At 34.8% G+C, this 18,413-nt stretch overlaps 1 protein-coding gene across 1 annotated transcript in view; it reads left to right on the plus strand.

Moving 5' to 3' along the window:
- The window catches only part of CNTLN (centlein), a 180,140-nt gene that overhangs the window by 117,281 nt on the left and 44,446 nt on the right, over positions 1-18,413 (plus strand). Inside the window, exons 17-20 of the mRNA XM_064405240.1 lie at positions 825-1,345; positions 3,922-3,971; positions 5,914-6,193; positions 13,636-13,684. Coding sequence (XP_064261310.1) covers positions 825-1,345; positions 3,922-3,971; positions 5,914-6,193; positions 13,636-13,684 — 900 coding nt within the window. The remainder of the gene's footprint in view (positions 1-824; positions 1,346-3,921; positions 3,972-5,913; positions 6,194-13,635; positions 13,685-18,413) is intronic.

Raw genomic sequence — 18,413 nt, forward strand, 5'->3', positions numbered from 1 at the left:
AGCACGAAACTTCCTCTGATGTCCTTTTCAGGCTTCTGGGGATGTCTCACAGACTAATAATCACATTAGTATCTGCTAAAATTAAAATTGCCCCTTTTTTCTGGAAATTGTCTTTTATGTGGATATTCCAGAACATCACAGAGAGTCAGTTTATTGTTAATGTACTTCAGTATCCATAAATCCCAAAGTACTTTAGAAGCAAAATGTAGGTAGAATAGTGTCTTCTTCAAAATTTAGGTGAGGAACTTGGAAAATTAGTCTATTAATTGAAACACAGTAGATTTTTTCTTTCTGTAAATAGAAAACACATACTATCTTCCATATTTTAGATGCTGAGTTGCTGATATATCTTGCTAGAATTTGTTTGAGGTTTTTTGAAAGATCAAATTAATATTTTATTTCTATGTTTATGACACTTGAAAGAACTTGTTGCTTCAGATAGCTAGTGCAAATTGTCTATATTTCAAAGTAGTAATCCTCCTAAAATGTTTTTTAAAATTCAATTAGTATGTGTAACAAAATCAGTAATGAGCTCAATATGCATCAGGAAGATTCATTAGCATGGCATACTTAAACTTCTGTGTCATTTTGTCTGGAATTTTAAGTTATTTTACCATCTGCCCTTTGTTCAACAGCTGTATTATTGCGGCTAAGATGTTTTAGTCTGCACTATGATAAATTATTTTAAAATTAAGGACTACAGATAGCTTTTGTCCTTGCTCTTCGTGTGATATTATTGTCATATAATAAATGTATCTGAAAACATAGTTTGGAGTTTTTCAAGACAGGCTGAATATTGTGAATGCTAAAATTGCTTTTTGTAGGTACAACAACTAGAAAGAAGATTCAAAGCTATTGAAGGGGAATTAAAGAAACAGAAAGAAGTAAATAAAGACTTACTGAATGAGAAAATGTATTTGAAAGAATCTTTGAAACTGCAAAACGAAGATGCAGACACAAGAAAAAGAGAGCTGGAAACAGTACTTAAGAGGATTTGTGAGGTAAAAAAAGAAAAAGCAGAACTTCAGTTCTTGATTGATGAGAAGGAAAAAGAAGCTGCCTCTTTGAAGAGGCAAGTGACAGAAGCTAACAGGTTGAGAAATGAAAGTGAAGATTTGCTGAGTCAAGTGCAGGAGCAGAAGTGTTTGCTGGATAAATCCAAAGCAGTGGCAATCTCTGGGCAATGTAATTGCAAGATAACAGACACCAAGGTTAAATTAAAAACAGCCAAGAAAAAGAGCTCTTTGGGACATCATGGAGCTTTTCTCAAACAGTCCATCAAGGTTATGAGTAATGTGTTTGAGAACTTCAGTAAGGACGGCTGGGAGGATATGAGTGAAAGCAGGTACGGCTCTCATTAACTTAGCCCTGTAGAGGGGACACTGTGCATATGTAAAGCACTAGCAAATGGAGATTGAATTTCAACTACTGTTGATTTGGTATTCAAAAAAAATACTGTCAGATCCTTTGAAATATCTTGGGAGGTCTTGTTCGGAGCTTATTGACTGAAATTTGCATGCGAAATTAACCACAACTGCATGAGTATTTGAATAGGTGCCAGGAAACCCAAAAGAAGGCAATGCTTGATTTCTTCCAGTGATGCTATTTTCATGCAGTCATGAGGCTTGAAATTGACAGTTTGGCAGGTTGATTTAATTTGCTGGCCTTTTGCATATTCACCACTGACAGCTAAGGATTCCCAGGCAAGCCTAGTAAGTCGGTTTAGTTATCTTGTGACATGCCGACCCGGGAGGAGAAACATTTTTTCCCCTTAATTTAGTTAGATAAATTTTGAATGACCCATTTCAGCTTGCTAGCAGATGTCTACAAGCTGTTTAACATCCTTTAAATTAAGAACCATCCACACTAATTATTTCCTGTATGTTTTATGCAGTCATTGTACTAACTTTAATTGAATGATGGTTAAAAATCTTTAAAGGTGATGGTTTCCACATACAATCCCAGTCATGAATCAAAAGGCTCTCAGAAAATTCCACTGGCAAGCATCATATAAACAATGAGAATTTTTGCTTCTCCTTATTATGTCCCCATATACTTGAGGAGGCAGCAGTTAGCCACTAGGTAAATGGCTATCACACCTTGTCTTTCAGGACATTGTTCTAAGAGGCAAGCAAAGAAATTTCTCAAGCCTGTATGTATCCAAGATACAGGAAATATGGGAAAAGAGTAAAGAAAATAGAATTGTTTTCATAGCCTTTATGTGTCATATGGAGCAAATGAGTAGTGGCAAATGAAGCTTTTCTACTGCTTCTCTCCATGCAAAATAAGGGGTTCCTGGACATAGTATCTCGAGAGAGAAAACAAATTAAGAACCATGTAATTAGTCAGCTGTTATCATTAATGTAAAGCTTGGGGTTTTTTATGTATAATTAAATATTGCAAATCTGATTTTAATAAAAAACATACATGTTTCATATATGGAAACATGTATGCATGTTGTAATTGGTGAGTATTTAATTTGCTGTTTTGTTCTCTTTAAGAAAAAATTAAGCAAGGACATTGTCATTCCACTTTAAGTTTGAAATGAAAAGTATTTACATAGCTTCACTCGATGCTAGCCATAAATACTGCTTTTAATAATTGTACAAATGTTAGGTTAGGGAATTCTTGTGGTAGAAAAGTGAACATTGTTGAAGTTTCAAGGTGCCATTCTCAAAAACTTAGGGAAGTATCCTAATTTAGTTTCCTCTTCTGCTTTTTAAAAAATACCATTCTTTATTACTAGCAGCTGGCTTGCTCCAGTGTGGGGTGTCTCCCACAGGAGACAGTTCTCCATTAACTTCTCCAGTGTGAGAAGTCCATGGGTAAGTGGGACATCCCCATCCCATGGGTAAGTCCTTCACAGACTGCTGCAGCGTGGGTCACTCTTCCACAGGGTGGAGTCCTTCAAGGACAGGCTGCTCCAGCCTGGGTCCCCCATGGATCACAAGTCCTCCCAGGAAAGCTGCTCTGGTGTGGGCTCCTCTCTCCCCAGGTCTGCAGGTCCCTGCAAGGAGCCTGCCCCAGCACAGGCTTCCCACGGGGTCCCAGCCTCCTGCCAGGCATCCCCTGCTCAGGTGTGGATCTCCTGCAGAGGTTTTAGGTGGATCTCTGCATCCCTGTGATCCTCCATGGGCTGCAGCTGCTTCACCATGGTCTGCACCATGGGCTGCAGGGGAATCTCAGCTCCAGCACCTGCTGGAGCACCTCCTGCCCCTCCTTCTGCAGTGACCTTGGTGTCTGCAGAGTTGTTTCTCTCACGTATTCTCTCTCTGCTCTTCTCTGGCCACAATTACATCTGCAATAACTTTTTTCCTTCTTAATTATGTTATCATCGAGATGCTATCATTTCTAATTGGCCCATGGTGGGTCTGTCTTTGAGCTGCCTGAGAGTGGCTCTGCTGGATATGGAAGAAGCTTCTGGCAGCTTCTCACAGAAGCCACACCTGTAGCTCCCCCACTACCAAAACTTGGCCATACAAACCAAATATACCTATAAAACTGTTTGGACAGGAATGTAAAAGATTACTTAAAAATGTAAAGTTGCTATACAAGCTAGTGGTGCTGTCTCACAGTCTGGACAAAGAATGCCACAGACATCCCATTAAACTTTCTGTCAGTCAGAAGCACCATACAGAGCAGGCTGACCTAACCCATAACAGGGGGATAGCACCACCCCTCTCTAGCTCCCTTCTAGCCAAATGGTGTGCTAACTAATCAAACATAAATGTCTCTCAGTTTGTTTGTTGTGCACTGGACAAGTTCCTCCATCTTAGAAAGAGACTTTTGACTCTCTCTGTGTCCAGAATATTCTGTCTGAGAAAAGTATGCTTTTACCCTCTTCTTAGCCTGTTTACATGGATTGTCTGGGATTTGAACTGCTTGTCTCATTGCTAACATCTATATGCTGTTTTCTCACAGAAGAGGCCCAGCTGGTTGTGTCCCAGGTCTTAAGAGGCTCCCTACAATCTGTAAGAGATGACTCATTCTTGGACTTTTTAACAGTGCCTAGTAGATTTTCCCTCCTATGTTTGTCCAAATAATCACTTAATAGAATTTTAAGCATAAGCAGATATTATTATTTCTTAGTTTAAGAAACAGAATACTGAAACACTGAACAACTTGCTCCTTTTAGATGACTAGTTTGAAATTCAGTATTTTGAATGGTGACAGAGTTTGAAAAAAGAGCTTTCCTTAGTTTCTAAAATTTTAGTGCAAGTGCACACTCTGTGGTCTTGTTACATATTCTTGATGGTGTTATTTCATCAATACTTTTTGATCAAATAAACTGAAACAAAGGAAAATTCTTACCCATTAATCTGTTGGTAACAATACATAGTATGATTGGGTGCATATGCTATATATGAAGATCTGACAAAAGTATGCTGGTCCTGTTAATCTCCTTCTACTCCTGAGTGAGGACATGCAAGGCAGGGAACCCAGGACACTGTCCTCTGTTGCTTGGTAGTACAATTTTTGTAGGGCCTGTATTACGTTTACTCTGTGTTCCTTGTGGAGAAGATAGATACATTGTGATAGACATTTGTAACAGACTGGTGGAACTGAAGCAGACTCGGGAAGTGTCTGGAGAGCCCTAAGCAGTTAAATCTGGTTCAATAGAATCCCCTATTGCAGGAAACAATAGGATTTGAAAACATGGTTTATGAGTGTGAAATAAAGTATTGCACAAATGTTTAGCATTAGCACTTGGGAGCACCAGTTTTAACAGAATTCTTTAATCCATCCAGAGGATGCAAGGACCTTACTGGTGTGTATTCTCATACAAAGAGAGGCTAAAGATATCTCCAAAATCTTGAGCTGTGCAAGGGGTTGGAGATGAGACCATTTGTGATACAAGGACTTGGTCATTTTTTCTCCACGTGGTAGGAATATATAACACCCTGTGCAGTATCAGCAGAGTTACTGTAACTCTCTTACCACTCATACATTTAATAGAGCTGTGGCTTAGGGTGGAGATCTCAGTCTTTTTGCTGCAGATGTGGATTGTTTGCTTGTCATCTGCTGAGAGCTCAGTTCTTGGTCTTTCAAATTGTGTGGTGATTGTATTTATCTAGAATTCATGGCTAATTTATCCTGCAATGTCAGTAGTTTGTTCAGTGCAGTTAGTAGAGAATGTGATGGTCTTTACTCTTTTAAATTTGCTTAACAGCTATTTTAGATACAAATATTCCCAGAATTATGAAACATGATATGACCTAGAAATTGAAATCTGAAAACTTAAAAAACAGGAGAAATATTGCAGTGTTCCTGATCAAAAGTGTTTAAATATACACTGAGCATTTAATACCTAGTAAATTGGTACACAAACCCACGGACAGGCTGTTGCAAGATTTGCTTGTTTGAATTTGTATGTGTATTTTCAGATATTTAGCTCATTATTTTAAGGTGAAATTCTCATATAATAAATGACTGTCAAACAGCATCTTTTCATACAGTTAAAGTAAGTTTTTACTAAGCCCCACATAGTGAATCTGCTGCCTGATAGGAGGTTTTTCATTACTTTTTGTTCATGTTTGCCCCTTGTACCCAGCATAGCCAGTGAAACAAATTAAATGTGTTTTGCTGTAGACCTTAAAAATCCCCCAGCCTGTTAACAAGACACTGAAGCCTTTATTTTTGATAAACTTAATCAGAAATTCGAGACACATGTAACTTCCAAGTCCTTGTTGATTTTGCATTGTTGCCACTTAAGAAAAAGCACAACATGGAGTGTTTATATGTTGATTGTTTTATATATTTTATGTTTTTATAGGTCAGCTGTTAATTTACCAGTATACTTACTAAGAAATATTTTAGGGATTGCAGGAGTGTTTTGAAGGGCCAAAACAAAATCATAAATCATGTTACTTGTGATGATTTCGTTCATTTAGTAATATGCCATTTTATGTTCAGTGAACAGAGCAAAAGGGAGAAATACCACTATTCAGAAACTGGGCTACTCTGTTACTCTACTACAGAAAACAATTAAGCCACTGAAGAAGCAGGTAGCTGTTGTACAGAGGAAAAAAAAGACAACAGTGTCTGCCATTAAAAATGTTAAACAAAACAATGACAAATTAACAAGTCAGCTACATTTGCCTGATCAGAGACTTCAAGTCTCAAGTGACCATAGAGGTAAAGTACTTTTCATTATAGTGTCTTACAATGTTCACCTTAATTCTAGTGCACTTCTGTAAAATTTTGATAACACTGATTTTTTGTATTTTAATTTATTATAGTCAAAATTATGAGATATTATATATTACCATGCTTTGTGTGGGCCATTTATTATGTACGGAAGATATTGAGGCTAGTGTATCTACATAGTTAATTTATTCTTTTGAAAATAAAGTGGTCTTCGTGCTGATTTTTTACGTATATTCAAATGAATGAAGTAAGTTTCACTTTTAGCCTGTGATCTGCAAACCTTCCTGAGAATCTGATCAGTCCAGAACTAGTACCTGTTCCTCTGTGAAGAACAGGCACTGTCCCCATACACCCCAAGACAACTACTAGAGTTTTCTTCCAAAGGGGACTCAGATCTGTTCCATATCTATTTAATCCAATCTTTTTCTGTTAAGGTGAAAAGCCAAAAAACAAAGTTTGTGGAAAGAGAGACTAGTATTTAGTTAACAACCCAAGGACACAAACTTTCTTCTCTGCTTCAGTCTTCATTTCTTCTTAATCCTTTTCTACGCTATTACTCCTTTCTGTTTTTCCCCATTCTCATGTATATATGTATTTTGTGTTAATCTATATGCAGCTCCTCAGCTGGAATTCTTTTCTGTTCATACTGTAGTGATTGGCCTGCCCTTTATAGAGCTGAATCAACAAACACTTATGCAGTAATTGTCTCCTGTTGGTCACACACACATCCTGCTTCCAGAATTATAGTGCTACAACAGATGGACTTGCTGGAAGGAGGCACACATTAAAAAAGAAATCAAATCCCCTCCCCCTCAAACTTCTCTGTGTTTTTGTCTTTGCACAGAAGGCGGAAGCAGTATCAGGAGCAGCACTTTTCACTTTCTTAGTACTAGGGAACTGCTAATTTCTAGAGGAGGGAAAACTTCATTTCTCTTACTCATTTTGCATAACTATGTATGTGTAATGAATTGTTTAAAAAGAGTTTCCATGATTATTGGAACCATTGAAGATCTACCTATCTCACAAACAATTTCGTAATATAAAGTTTCATGGACAGTATAAACTTCACAGGGAACGATACGTGTAATTTAGCAAAAATGTTCTGATTTCTCAGACATCTTCATGACTTGCCTTCCTAGAAGACTACTCCTTAGGTGTCTATTGAAGAGCAATGTGAGAAATGAAATAGAATATGCTGTTATCAGGGAACTGTTAAAAAAAAAAAGAAAAGGGGAGGACAAAATTTATGTAAAGATAAGAGCTGCTGTAATAGAAAAGACTGAGTAAAAAATAGCATGGCTTTAAAACCAAACTGGTTTTCTATCACTCAGTTTTTATGGAAGGTTTAAAAAAAGAGGTCGCTGGTCTATTTAAAGGGTGGTGCATTCTAAGCAAAAATAAATAAAGGTTGTTTCGGGTACTCAAGGAAAAAATCTTTATTAGGTTTGCACATTTTTTTCCTTCTCAGCAAACAATTCAAATTCCCTTTCTTACAACTAATTACTCTTCAGGTGCCATACTAGTACTACCATGTGGGAAATTTAAAGCAGAGGCTTGGGCTACTTGCCAAGTGAAAATTAAGGAGGTAAAGAACTTACGCAGTCACTGCAGGGTACACTAATGTTTTAGAGAGAGAACCCTGATTCCGACAGATCTAATAGTGCTAAAGCACACACTTGTGTGGGGGACTTTGGGTTGGTTTTGTTTGGGTTTTTTTGGTAAGAAATACTATATAGAAGTGAATTTTTAAGATATTGCAAGGGAAATAATGTTTACTAAGATTTCTTGTTTAATACATTTGTTACTTTATATTTTAGAATTTTCTTGAGAGGTAGAAGGTAAAAAACAGTCAAACCATGGAAAAAAAAATATTGACACAATCTCTGGATTTGGAGAAAATCTTAAATACTTCAAGAGTGCCAAAATTACTAATATCCAAAAATAAGCATCTACAGTTAACTGCCATAACCATAAAGTTCTGGGTAAACTTACATTAATAATGAACTTTTGGTCCTAGGCTAAGGTAAGTTTAGCAGTCTAGCAAGTGTTAACATTAACATCATGGCTTGGACAAGATGCCATTTTGCCTGAATTTATCTAAGAAAATAAATCCTTTAGCAGACAAGGACAGATGTTTGTGCAGTCAGTCCTTCATTTTAGTCCCCAGGGACTCTAGAAGATCAACTCTAGATTTAAGATTTAAATGTTCCAGATGTTCATTTTGGGACAGATTTTGCAGTTCATGCAACCTAAGGACTGTCTAGTATATGTCGATTTTTCAGAACATATACATGCATGGTTTTGTGTATTTTTCTTGAAAATCCACCCAGGCGTGTATGTAGGTGTATATTTGTCTGCTCTTAAGAGTTCAGAATTCTGGATTTAAGTTATGGGTTTTTTTGGCCTTATAAATGCTTTGCAGTAACGTAGATATCTGGCTTTGTTTGATTTCTGCAAAAGCGATTCCTTGCATATTTTAAAAAATGGCTGTGAAGTGACTGCACATGTGAGAATCAACACTTGCATTCTCCAAGGATTCACATTAACACTGACTCAAGACCATCTGTACAAGAAGTACAGTAGTTACATTTTGTTATTGGTGTATAGAAATCACAGCTGGAGCAGATAGTTAATGCAGAAGCCATGGTATTTTTTATTTTCTTAGTTTCTAAGAAAAGCATTTAAAAGAAGTTGTTGGAAAAATTCAAGATCTTTTCTCTAAGGTTTAGTATTCCCTCTACTAATTTCTATTGTTGAGTACTTATAAGAGTGTTTTTATTGCATACAACACAGTGATCATAATTAGTTTTTTTGCAGTGTCATTGTAGTGGCAAAAATCCAGACAGTGTGTTGAATAAGAAATTAAAACCATAAACAGTTTAAATCACTAGTGCTTCTCTTACTCATGTGAAAGCTATTCAAAGGTCTACTGCTCAAATGTACCATATTTTTGCATCTCCAGTGTTTGTCAGGTGATGTCATAGGAAAGCTGCATTTCTTTACAGAATACTGTGGGCAATTGCAAAGTGTCTGTGTAAGTCTACTTCAGCAGGAAAATTGAATCTCAGAATAAGAACAAGTTGTCCAATCAAATGCTGAATCATTCTTTGAAAAGGCTAATGTGAAGGTTTAAGTAAAGTTTTTTTTCAGATGCCTTCCTGCAGATATATTGCTACACTTTTGCTGAACTGGAAAGGTGCTTTTAATTTTTTTTATAAGCATATTTTAAATCTGCCCCAGACTACACCTTTTTTTTTTTCTGACAGCATTTTAAATATACCTCCAAACTTTATTTTAGATATTTGATTTTCACTTTCCTTTGAATTTTAAGGGAACTCTTTTCCCCTGAGATCATAGTTTGTTTATCTAGTAGATTATCTCAAGCATAGAAAGGTGTGAGCATAAAAAGTAGAAAGGTAAATTGCTAAAGAAAGCTTTTTATTCTTTAAAGGTTGTGGCTTACTTTACATACTCACTGGACTATTTTTATTGCTCAGTGTATCAAAGTATAGGCCAGAGTTCAGTGTTGCATCTGCAAAACACAGCTTCCCTTCTCTTATGTACCCAAATAAAAGTAAATCAGACAATTTATTATTATTCAGTTGCAATGAAACAAAGAAGATTATGATAAATTTAGATGCATTGGAAATTATTGACTGAAGTATTATTTTATGCAAAGATCTCACTTAAACTCTGGTTTTCATTAAAGATTTTTCACTCTTTATTTATGTACTAGATGTACTATCACACAATATAACAATTATATATGTATATAAATATATAACAATTAATGTATGTTTATGGTTTCCTTAAAGTACATTTTAGGAGTAAATTTGAAATGATAAATGAATTTTATTTGTAATTATCCTGCAGTAGCTGAAACTGCTTTTGCAGTTTCCTCAAATTTTTTTCATTCCAGCAAATGTGTAATTACTTGGACAGACTTGGTGGGCTTTCTAGATAAATGCAGTCCAGTTAGGAATGGTTGTAAACCTATCCAGTTATTTCCTGTCAAAACACTTTTATAAATGTCCTGGTTTTGTATATTTGAAGTCTCTTACATGGATGTAGTCCAGGGTGTTTGTGTATTTTTATTAAGTTCATGAAAGAGAGTCTACATTTAGTGGTCACCTCTTCTGAGTATTGGATTTTCTTCTTTCTCTGGTAGCATGAAAAGATATTTCTCATTATGTACATTAGATCATTTAAATTATAGCTACAGAAGATCTGGATGATAAAATTTTATTAAAAGTTTTAGAATTACTGAAATTTGGAAGACTTTAAGTTAAGGAAAAATAGTAATTCATAGAAATAAACTTTGCATGAATTTACTGCTATATCAATAGCATATGCAGGAATTCTGACTTTCATATATATAAGTAGTAAAAGAAAGAAAAAGCAAACATTCTGATAATGACCACATCTCGTAAAAAATAATCTGTTAAGAGTTCAAATTGCTTCTGCTCTGTTGAACAATGTCCCTTTCCATTCTTACATGGCAAAGTTAAGTCTCGAACCTCTTGCTTGTATCTGTCTTAAAAATAAAAACCCTGTATACACCATATTTAACACTTTTCACAAATGTAATGCTAAATCATTTCTGCAGCTCTCCACCGTCATCACAGATTGTAATGAAACAAAGAATTCTGTGAAGCTGTTTAGGCAAAATCTGTTGCCAAATACATGAGGAGAATCATGATTTCTTCCTCCTTCTTTAGAAGCATAATCTTGTCCTAACTACTTTCAATAAGAGTAGTTTAGGTTGGTTTACAAGAACTGTAATCTTTGGGCCCAATACTCCAAAAGAAGTAAACAAGGTTTCCCAAAAATATTTCAAATCAGGGCAGCAAATTTTCTGTTCTTCTTTTTCTTAAAATGCAACAGAAGTTGAAAGGCAAACCAGAAGGGATAAACCTATGATAAAATAGGTTATACCAGGATATACTGCTGACCTTTCCAGAGTTTTCAAATACAGTCTAGGACAGCAGAGGTTTATCTAGTAATTGAAATAAACTATGTATCAGCATGAGACTGATGTTTTCTGAAAATTAGATTGAAAAATTCTGTTTTTTACTTCTCACATCACACTGCTTTTACCCTTGTTTATATGTGTCTTAAAATGATCTCTTTTGCCCTCACAGTACATAGTTAAAAGCTCAAAACACACTCCCAGTCTATGTGTTCTTGAGAGAAAGACTCACTGTGTTGTTCCACACCTGAGCAGGAGCATTATCTGTAGGCAGGAAAAATTGTCTGTAATGTACCTCAAACCTCAGGTTTTTTAATTTACTTTTAATTTCTGGGCACTACTTGTCATTTTTGAAGGCTTTGAATTGACAACATTGAAAAGAATAGGTTCTGCTTTGTTGTATTTTTATTAAAGCTTTGCTGAACCTAATAAATTGAACATTCCAGTATGCAGTTACACTTACAAAGGCTGGGAACAGAGACAGAAAATGCTCTGCGACCTCTGAGGCTGGAATTCACCTTTTTCAAGTCCTACTCCAAAATTCTACCTTGAATGAAACAGTCAGCCAGTCAAATATGTTTGCTCAAACAGTATGGTTACTAAATGGGGAAATCTGTAATGCTGCCTCTGACCACTGACTCAGTACTGCTCCTTAAGTTGACTTGAAAATAAAATAAGTAATAGCCAAGGGTAAACATGAAAGTAACTGACCTTTTAAGATGCATATACACCAGAATTTTTAAATTATTTTGATACTTTGCTGCATCAAATGCTTACAACATCCTGAAATCAGTTTTGTTAATGGATCTATATGTAAAATATATTTAGCGTGAAAATGTGCCATCATTATGAAACAAAAATAAAACTAAATACTTTTTACAATTTATATTGATCTTTGAACAAAAATTACAGTAGATCTGTTGCATCATTGATGAACAGCATTTAAAATACGTTGCATGTAGGAAATGGGACTCATTCATAAATTAAAAAGAACAGTTGGCATGAACTAGGACTAGTAGACCTGTGCTTCTTATGACTTACACTGGACTTATGTCAAAATTAAATAACTTAGAGATAAGTAAATCCTAGAAAATATATTATGAATAAAAAGTTATGAAAACTATATGAAGTTCAAAGAATATACTTACAATCAGTATAATATATATTGCTGTATCATGTAGAAATACTAAAAAGCATTTTTCTATGTTAGAAGAAAAAACCTGTATCAAAAGAATTAGCATGTTATTGTAATGTTACAGAGGTTGTACACATTTCTGCAAGTGTAGCTAATATATCTATATCCAATAGGTTAATATAGTAATGGAACAGACATTTAGATTATATAGATGATACAGAAGATATCCTGTAATTTTTATGTTATTAATTTCATGTGATATAAGCTTTTTTTATTCACCTTCCCTGTGATTTGATCAAACTTTTCTTTGCATTAGCTCTTAATCTTACTATTGGAAAAAATACCATGAGCCAAAACAGAACTCAATTTGCATTTTTATCCTGTAAATAAATTCTCAAATAAGATACAACTTGAGACCTGAAAGAACTCAACATATACTGTCATAACAGGATTTCCTTTTTGTGTTCACATGAGTGTTTTTATTGAATTCACTGCACAATAATTAAAGTTAAGCATAAAGCTACACTGGATTCTTAAACATTCTCTACTATGTAAAGTTCTACAGATAATATATGGTTTTGTCAGAGGATATTTATTCACCAATAAATCTCATGCAAAGAATGTCATTGATTTGGAATAAGTATTCATATGTTGCTAAGAGACTACATTTCAGATCTGGCAGATTAGGTTTTCTAAGAGATTGTCACAGAAAACCAGTTTGCATTGCAGTTGGACCAGTGCTCTTAGGTTTGTTCACCAGAGCAGTCCATTGATTATTCATTATTAGTAACTGCTGCTCTTAACTATAGAAGTGATTTTACTATATCCTTTACACATGTGCTTGTTTCCAGAGTTCAAGGAAATTTCAAGACATCCTATTTATCATGGTAAAATTAAGTTTTATTGTCTCTAATCTTGCATATAGATCTCTCTGTGGTGAGAGGTTCCTTTTTGTTTTCAACCTTTGGAGAAGGAGCAACTACAGGGGATTTAGCTGCAAATTTTTGTTAATATTCTCTGATTTAGTATTCTGATAGACTGTGAAATAACATGCAAGAAATAGCTGCTTTGGATTTCCATCAGCTCTATATCCTCCCTTGGAAGTTCCAGTTCTCTTCCTAGTTTTTGTGATGGATTTTTACCTAACAGTCACTCTTTTCTCTCTTTCAAAGCCTAGATAAATGTTTTCCCAATTATGTTCTTAGGAAAAGTTTTCAAGACTCATGAGAAATTGGAAGATACTTTTGTATTGTGAACATTAAATGAGTTGATTCTCCTGCACACTCCCCATGGACTCTTCTACGTTACTTCTACTTTCCTTTTCTATGTTTCCTTCTCCTTGCTCCTGTCCTAATCTGTTACATAATTTTTTCTCAATGTACAGATACAGAACAGAAGGTTGGTGGAGGCAAGTGCTTAGTATGGTTAGCAAGGTACATACATGGACTAGAGGAATTGGTAAAAGATAGTTCCTTATTTGAGGAGTTGCATTTTCTAAGTTGGATGAATAGGGTCATAGGATTACAAAAATAGCTCTGTGACTTAAAAATATCAGAAGTTTTATAAGCACATTCACTCATTTTTTGGGTGCCTCTGTGCAACAGTCATTGCTTATTGAAGTGTAAATATAAAATAAAATTTCAAAAATTGTCTCCACCATACTTGGTTTTACATAGTATTTGCATTTAACTAAACATTGCTACATGAAACACAATGGAGACTCAATGTCTCCAGTCATGCCTTAAGGTTAAATTGATGCATATATGTAGCACTTAATCATTTTCACTAGCTCAGAATCTCACATACCATGAAATTAATTTTTCAGTTTATCCCTCACATCAATGATAACATTATTATTTTCACCAGGATAATGGTTTACACCTTACATATCTATTTTATCTGGATTTACTATGAAATAAATGATCATCTTTTTGCTGTTTGTTTTAAAAGTAAAATCTTGGAATAATTTTTTAAAAATTAGTGTCAGCATAAAAAATCCAAGCCAGTGCAATAGAATATCTTCAGTCATTGACAACTACTCTTAAGCTTTCAATCATCCACCACAGTCTGATTGAGGAGTATGGATTGTTATGATCTCACAGTGGTTTTAATGAGCAAATCATTACATCATGATGAAAACCAATACATTGCTCAAATTTCATGTTGAGTGAGGCTGAATGGCTGTCTCTTGGGAATCAGGGACTCTAAAGAAAAATGAGAGTCCTAGGAGGTAAGAGTGAGCATGAACTCCCATTGCCATTTTTAAAAATACAGTCCTCAAATGTATGAACTGGAGGAGTTATATATAAGAGGAGTGGAAAGAATATGTTTTCTTGAACTGGCATAATTTGACTGGTCTTAGAATAATGCGTGTAGTTCTAATACACAGAATCCAAATTAAATTAATTTTAAAAGCACCTGAAGACTAATGAGGAGGATTTGAAAGTACATTGTTCCAGAGAACAAATGTGAGGTTTTCAGAGCACAAATTAGCAGGTAACTCAAGTTTAAATATCCAAGAAAAAGAAATATTGTAGAGTCATCAGTCTAGCAAAGGAAAGTTGAAAAAATAGCAAAGATAGAAACATGCCACATATGATATCTGTAATTTTTAGGTGACTAATTGACCCTTGCCAGTTGGAGTCGGACAATGGCAATGATATTGGCCAACTAATCTAAAAAGGAATTAGAGGGAAATCAGACGCTTGGGGTTAGCTGTGGGCAGGTTCTTTGTTAAAGGAATAAAAGAAATATTGGGTCTGTGGGATGCATGAAGAAGTAACGCAGAGAGAGAGTATTTGTTTGAGAGCATGAGCTTAATAAATGGAAAGTATGAACGGGAAGGTAAATTCTCAACTTCAGTAACACTGTTCACTCAGCTGAAGCAATGGGAAGTGAGTTTACATCATAGAGCTCGGGTTGTCAACAGTATTTTTAAATTAATGCTAAAATGAAGAAATGCAGAAAAGAGATGTAAGCAAGATGTTAAGATTGTTTTTAAGGATCTACCTGAAGCCAGGCAGGAGTGCTATAATAGTGTTCAAACATCAGGCTATAAGGAATTGAAATTCTGAGGCAGAGGAAGAAGACATCACCACTGGAGACATACACATATAAAGTCACGGCACAGGGAAGATGGGTATTGAAATGAAGGAAGTAACCCAAAGGAAAGGCCCATTCCATGGTGTGCAACAGGAGCATTTAAAGATCATTAGTCTGAAGCAGAAGATATGCAGAGAAGAAAAAATGGCTTTTTTGTGTAATATACAGAGAATATAGGATTATGTTAGTCCTGTAAAACCCCTTAAATTTTGCTGATTGCAGAGCTGAGAGAAGATTAAGGTATTTGATGTAGGTAGTATGTAAGTTGGTAAAGGAAAATGCAGAAAAGGAAAGATAAATTATGATTTTTTTAATATTTACTTCATATTTTACCAGGAGGATTAAGCATAAGAAAATACATTTTTAGTGAGGTAGTCATGAATTTTTTAAGGAAAATGCTTTCCATTTTAATTGGGGGCATAGGGACAATTTAATTTTAAATTTTTTTTTTTAGTCTAAATCTTGATAAAGTACTGAAGCTGAGATTGTTAAAGGTTTGACTTCAAAACAGTAAAAATACTTACTTCCCAAAGTATTGTTTGCAATATAAGCTTTGGCAGAAAAAAAAACCCTAAACAACTACATTTCCTGTGAAAAAAATGAGGGAGATGCATTATAATAAAAAGTAATTTCAATTAAAAATCTACAGGTGCTGCACTTATTTGAAAACTTTACAATTTTTCTATCACCAAAAGACTAAGATATGAAGAAGCCTAAGGGGCAGGACACATAAATTTATGTTGTTGTTTTAGGAAGGCCTATACTGGGGACTGAAACTACAGGTAGTATATGGTGATTGACAGTCTCAAGACTTCTGTTTTGAGTAGTTAAGGAGAAGATAAAAGCATGTTTTCAATTAACCTAATTTTGATTAGAAGTCATTATATATAGCTTAGTGTGCATTTTATTGCAGCCCACTATCATAGATACTACTGTGTACAGTTCAAAATGTCCTTTTATTTTCTTGAGAATTCCTCCAAGGACTTGAATATTGGATTTTTCTGTGTTTTTTTTATTTCTGTCAGGCATCATAGAAGGTCAGTTTCATTGTTGTTATTCAGCTACTGCTTTGTGTTGTGACACTCTTATTAAATAGGAGTTAAAAACTTCTTTATATATATAAATATATATTTTCCTATTTACATATACTGAACTGTGTGTCTCTAGACTTGTCTTTACAGTAGCAGCTTTTGTAGTAGACATCGTGTGTACAGTATTCATTTTATATATGTCAGATCCTCAAGGGCCATGGCTTTTGCCAGATGAAGCACTTTTGATTTCGAGGCTGATGAAACATAGTGCTATTATTGATCTGTGCATGACACAGCCAGTCTCTGTGGTGGCAGAGTGTAGCAACATTTATCCAGGAATTTGTGAAATGTCACTCGGATCATGTTCGTAAGGTAAACTGTGCAAAATCCGGGATTCAAGCTGAGAATCCATGAGGAATTGGACGTGACTCTCTTATTCCTTCATCATATCTTCTAGGTCAGCCAAGTGGTATTTGTTAAAACAATGTCTGTGTTTTGTATTAGGTGTTGAAGAAAGTATGATTATCACTAGGAACACCCTGTACAGTGCAGACATACTGCTGGTTTTCTCAGGCTTTTAAGTCGCTTGGGAGAACAAGATTTTAAGTCAGTGAAAGTGATCTAAAGTGTTGCAAGTGTGTAATTTTTGTTTTCTTTGTAGCAAGTGGACGATTCCTGTACAGCTGCAAGCAGGAAATTCTGCTTAGATTTTCTAAAGGAATTTAATTTTCCTTACTTTATTTTACTTATAGAGATGTGTGGCAATTTGTGTTTGTCAGTAAGATCTCATGAAGTAATAGTGGTCAGAAAGGGTGTGTGACAGTCTCTACGAGTAAAACTGTCGTAATATTGATAATTACATATTTTCTTTCTTTGTAAATATGATTGAGAATGGCTGCACATTTTTGCTATCAAAACATTATCAAAAGCAGATAATTAAAAAAATACTGAGAACCAAGGTATGTAACAAAACCCCAAACTTCCATGTACTATTCCTCTATTTGTCACTTTTCCAGACATTTTTATAGATGGTGTTGCAGTTTAAAAAATTGCTTTCTGGTATAAAAAAGTCACAAACAGCTGTAATTATTAATTTACATGTTTTCTTTCCAAAGCAATTATAACAGTAACAATTTGGAAGTTAGCCATGATGAAAAAAATATATTCAATAAATTTGTTTTCAATTTGAACATTAAAATCTTTTTTACAGTCTTCTTGTATTTAATTTAAAAATCAGTTATTAGTTAAAGTAAGAAGAAAGAAGTTTTGTTGAACTGAAGTTCTGAGTGAAGCTATCTTGGGATTTTTTTCCAAAGCTACCAAGCATTTTCTTCTGTTTTTCAAAAATAATTTCTGTTGTTTGAATCCCAAAGGACAAAATCAAGATTTAATTGAAACAGCACTTGTGAATGACCACAGAAATGTTATCTACTTTTTCAAATGTTTTACAGTATTTGTACGTAAAGAGTAAAACCTAGAGGGGAGAGAGTTGTTGCTGTTGGTCGTGAAAAAATACATGTATATACTAGGCCTTAATTTTTACATGTTATCCCTCCCTTTACAAGATTACTCTATGTGAAATCCACCATAAAGTAAAACTCAGTAAGTTGTGGGTAAAGTCAAAATAGTAGTTGGTTGGTTTTTGGATTGGGTTGTGGTTTTGTGTTTGCTGCAGGTTTTGCTTTGGTTTGTAGGATTTATTTTGTTTTGCAGATATGTGTGTTGATTTTGCAAATTTCCACAGGCTGAACAAATAGTGTGTTTCTTAGGAACACAAAGGTACTTCATAGCATGAGGGCCACCAGCTTGTCAAACTACTGTTCTTCATGGCAGGACCATTGCTAGTGTGTCAGGCATTATTTTTTACAGAGAGTTTCACAGACAAAATTTCCTTTTCTACTCAGCAACGTCAAAGTACTCTGTAATATTGCACCTTGGTTTGGCATAAATCATATATTGGAAGAAAGGAACAAGAACTTTAATAAATCTTAAACATAACAACAATGAAGAAAGGTTGAAGGTTTGTAGT

The sequence above is a fragment of the Passer domesticus genome, chromosome Z, assembly GCF_036417665.1.
Source record: "Passer domesticus isolate bPasDom1 chromosome Z, bPasDom1.hap1, whole genome shotgun sequence".
NCBI lineage: Eukaryota > Metazoa > Chordata > Aves > Passeriformes > Passeridae > Passer > Passer domesticus.